Source organism: Loxodonta africana, chromosome 4, assembly GCF_030014295.1.
Source record: "Loxodonta africana isolate mLoxAfr1 chromosome 4, mLoxAfr1.hap2, whole genome shotgun sequence".
Classification (NCBI taxonomy): Eukaryota; Metazoa; Chordata; class Mammalia; order Proboscidea; family Elephantidae; genus Loxodonta; species Loxodonta africana.
This window is the reverse complement of record NC_087345.1, coordinates 164,967,725-164,971,507: the sequence shown is the minus strand read 5'-3', so window position 1 is coordinate 164,971,507 and position 3,783 is coordinate 164,967,725. Positions and strand designations below refer to the sequence as shown.

Here is a 3,783-nt window from a genome sequence, read left to right as displayed (position 1 = left end):
CATTTATAATTTTAGATAGGCATGATAATTAGAAGTAATGAAAGCAATTTCTTTAGTTACTCCACCTTTAAACTACACTTCACTGTGAGATTTATCCTTTTGAAATTGGTAACGATTACCCAATCCTGTTCATTGAAGCTTTAGAAAAACGCTCTCATTACTCTGGGGCAACTTCACACATGGAAAAAAAAGCAAACAGTGTGCATGTAAGAAAGGTTCCTAACAGAAGACATATCATTTTAAAATCACTTTATCCAAAAAGGCATTTAAAAGTAAAATTATGCATTTTATTCATTCATTCCATCAGCTGAGAATTGATCTATTGTACAAATACAGAAATGTACAAAAATCACAAAATGTTACAAAATAAAAAAGTACAAACTGCATTACTTAATAAATATGACCAAAATAGTTAATGTGGAAATGAGATAGATTTCAGGTTGGTAACATTGTTTGACCCAGCAAACCATATAAGCTCTGCTTACAAACATTTTTATATAATACAGGGCAATCCTATTTTGCCTTGAGAATATTAAGACAATATTCTCCTGCTATAAAATAACTGCCAAAGTTGGAGGCATTTATGCTATTAGTTTTTAAATACCTTGGGTGAATCCAAGTAGCTATACAAAGCAGGAGGCTTATCTTGTCACAAAGTTTTATACCATGTGAAAATCCTTCTATAACAAAATGACAAATACAAACTGAGAGCACCAGACAATCTACTTAAACATCAACCAGAGTACAGAAGAATCACTCTGCCATCTGCAAATCTCTGACTCTCATTCAAGTAAGTGCTGGTACTATCCCTAAAAAAAAAAAAAAAAATCTCCCCGCAACGTTCCCTTAAGTACTTCTTTAAAAGACTGACCATTTCTAGAAAAATAAAGATCCCAAAACGACAAATCTGTTTCCGTTTAAACAAAATGGAATGGGCCAATAATCTGATAACATGAACTCATCAATACCTATCTGAAATAATTATCTAAGAATTGTAAAATCCAAATTTCAACAACATAAAATAACTATTAAATCACAAACTCTGTTCAAAACGATAGACTTCATATAAAGCACTTCTCTGGAATTATGCCTGAAAGCTGTTTGTCAAAACGGAACACGTCACAGATGAAGGTACACCAATTTTTAAAAGTGTTGTGCAAAAATACATTTTTATAGAAAATAGACTGCCAGGAATGAACGAATTTACACTGTGAGAAATTAGCTTGCAAATCAAGTAGTGCTAACTTTATACAGCAAATTATAAATAGCTGTAGGATTACCCAAAGCTCTCATAAAACATCATTTAGGTGCCCAGCAATCTTCAGCTCTGGGGAGAAAACAGGAAAAAAAAAAAAAAAAAACCAAGATTAAGGCATTACATCTACAGTACATCTACGAGGAAGTTTAAAAGTGCTATTACTCTGAGTTCGTGTAATTCTCCAAACACAAGCTACTTAGGCAATTTTCCCAGGGTGTTGGTTTTCAAACATTTCAAGAGCATGCATTTTGTTCAATATACATTTTGGATAGAGATATTGCCATGGATTTGGCAAGCTCTTCATCGCGTTTTCTTTGCACTTGAGTTTGTTTGCACCAATTGTCATACTCCGGGTTAGGGTATGAGTGATCAAATACCGCATCATAGTGTCCATTGCTGAGCCAACTGAGCCAAATACTAGGCCTTAGGGAATCCTCGGGGCCCAAATAGTGGATCATGGTAGACACGGTGGGGCTCTCCAACCTCCCTCCTGTCGTTAAATGTATATTCACATTCAGCATCTGTCCCATCGCCAGCAGTTCGGGGTACCCGGCCCACGCCCCGTCTTGGGCCGCGGCGATGAGAAACTCCCCCACGTCCCCCTCGATCAGGGGGCTGAAGTGGTCGAGATGATCAGCGATGTAGTGCACCGTCTGTTCCCTCAGCTCCCGGTGCAGGCTCTGGTTTCCGTACACCGTCTTGCTGACCGCTCGGTAGAGGCAATTGCCGTCGGGAATGATGTGAAATCGGTACTTATTCCTCTGTCGCAGGTACTTGTCCTGCTTCTCCACCTCCGCCAGGTACAGGGCCAGTTTCTCGTCTCTGGGATCCGACCTGGCGACGATTCCCGCCTCCGCCGCGCTTCTCTGGGCGCCCTCGCCGCCCCTCGTGGGGGGCGCCTCGGCCTCCGGGTCGGGCCGCCGCGCCTCGTCCGCGCCCGCAGAGTCGCCGCCCGTCTCCCAGCCCCGGGGGCTCCTCTCCACCGGGTGCTCCTCGCTCCACAAGCCGGGGCCAGGCTCCGGGCTCCCCGGGGGCGGCCCGGGGCCTCGGTGCTTGGCGGCCGCCAGGGCCTGGCGGTGCTCGCTCAGTCGGAAGTTTCTGTCGGGCCCGTCCCGGGCCGCGTCCAGGCCGGCGGGCTCGGGGCCGTCGGGCCTCAGCAGCTCCTCCAGCAGCCAGGCGGAGGAGCCCCGGCGCGGCGGGACCGGGGCGCCGGGCGTCGGGGCCAGCAGGAGGCAGCGGCCGCGCGGGGCGGCGGCGGGCGCCGGGGCGCCGGGCTCGGGCCCGTGCAGAAGCAGCCTGTCGGCGCCGAGGGCCCGCACGGTGATCTGCGCCGTGGACGTGTAGTGCGGCGGCAGCGGCGGCTTGCAGGACCCGCCGGCCGGGCTGGCGGCGACGGCCGAGGCGGGGGCGGCGGCCCCGGACACCATCTCGAAGCAGGAGGAGAAGGCGGGCATCTTGGCGGCGGCGGCGGCGGCGGCTTCCCTAGGCTCGGCGGCCGCGGCGGGCTGGCACTCACCGGTCTCGGGCTCTGGCGCGCTGCTGGCGGGTCCCGGCGGCTGCAAGGAGACCTTGAAGGGGGCGGCGGCGGCGGGCGCGGCGGCGGCTGCGGCCGTGGGACCCGGTGCCCCGGCTGGGTAGTGGGTGCAGACGCTGCTGTAGAGCTGCATCTCCCTACCCGCCGCTCAACCCTTATAGGCGCGGCGAGCCCCCGTGCGGGGACACACCCTCCGGGCCAGGGGGAGGGGGCCGGTCGCTGCCGGCCGAGAGCTATGACCCAGTGCCCCGAGAATAGCGATGAGCGAAGGGCCACCAGCAGCCTCCTGCAGAGCGTCAAGAACCGCAAATAGCGCCCGGGTCCCCGCCAAATTCCTGCTGCGCCACAGCGTGCGGTGGGGGCGGGGAGGCGACGCGCGCTCGACCCCTGCCGGCGCACTCGGCCCGCAGACCCGGGGCACCGTGCCCGCTCCCCTCGCTCCGGCCCGCGGCGGGCGCTGGGGACTGTCGGAGGAAGCCGCCCGCCCCGCTGGAGCGCGTCCCGCTGGCGAGAAGCAGTGCAGGGCGCGCGGAGGGGGCCGGGGGCGGAGCCGCGGCTTGTTTACCTCAGACCGCGCGGCCGGGTCACGTGGCCCCGCTGGAATGTGCGGCTCGTCGCTGCGCCCCATTCACTCGCTAGGGTTCGCCCCGCCCCCTCCGGCCCGCGCCCGCCTGCCGCTGGGCGTACGTCACGGGCGTGGCCGGCTGAGCTCGCCGCGCTCTGGCGGGCCGGGTGGCGGGCGCGCGCGCGGGGCCTCGGGCGGGGGAGCGCTAAGGCTTAATGGCCTGCTCGGCCGTGGGCTTCCTGGTCGCAGCCCGGGTGACTGCTGCGGAGCGCTTCGCCTGCCACAGCCACAGGTTTCCGCGCTGTACCGCTCTCGGCGGACTGGCGGGATAGGCGCTGTCTGGGGCAAGCTAGAGTGCTTTGAAAGCGTGCTTTTCGGAGAGGCTTCCGAACTCGGTGTGGAGGACAGAGCTGCCTTAAACGTGTT

At 55.5% G+C, this 3,783-nt stretch overlaps 1 protein-coding gene across 1 annotated transcript; it reads right to left on the bottom strand.

The window, feature by feature from the left end:
• Positions 1-265: 265 nt before the first annotated feature.
• On the bottom strand, positions 266-3,216 carry OTUD1 (OTU deubiquitinase 1). Its single transcript, XM_064284919.1, has one exon. The coding sequence runs from the start codon at positions 2,923-2,925 to the stop codon at positions 1,492-1,494; it is 1,434 nt and encodes a 477-aa protein (XP_064140989.1). The 5' UTR covers positions 2,926-3,216; the 3' UTR covers positions 266-1,491.
• Positions 3,217-3,783: the final 567 nt, after the last annotated feature.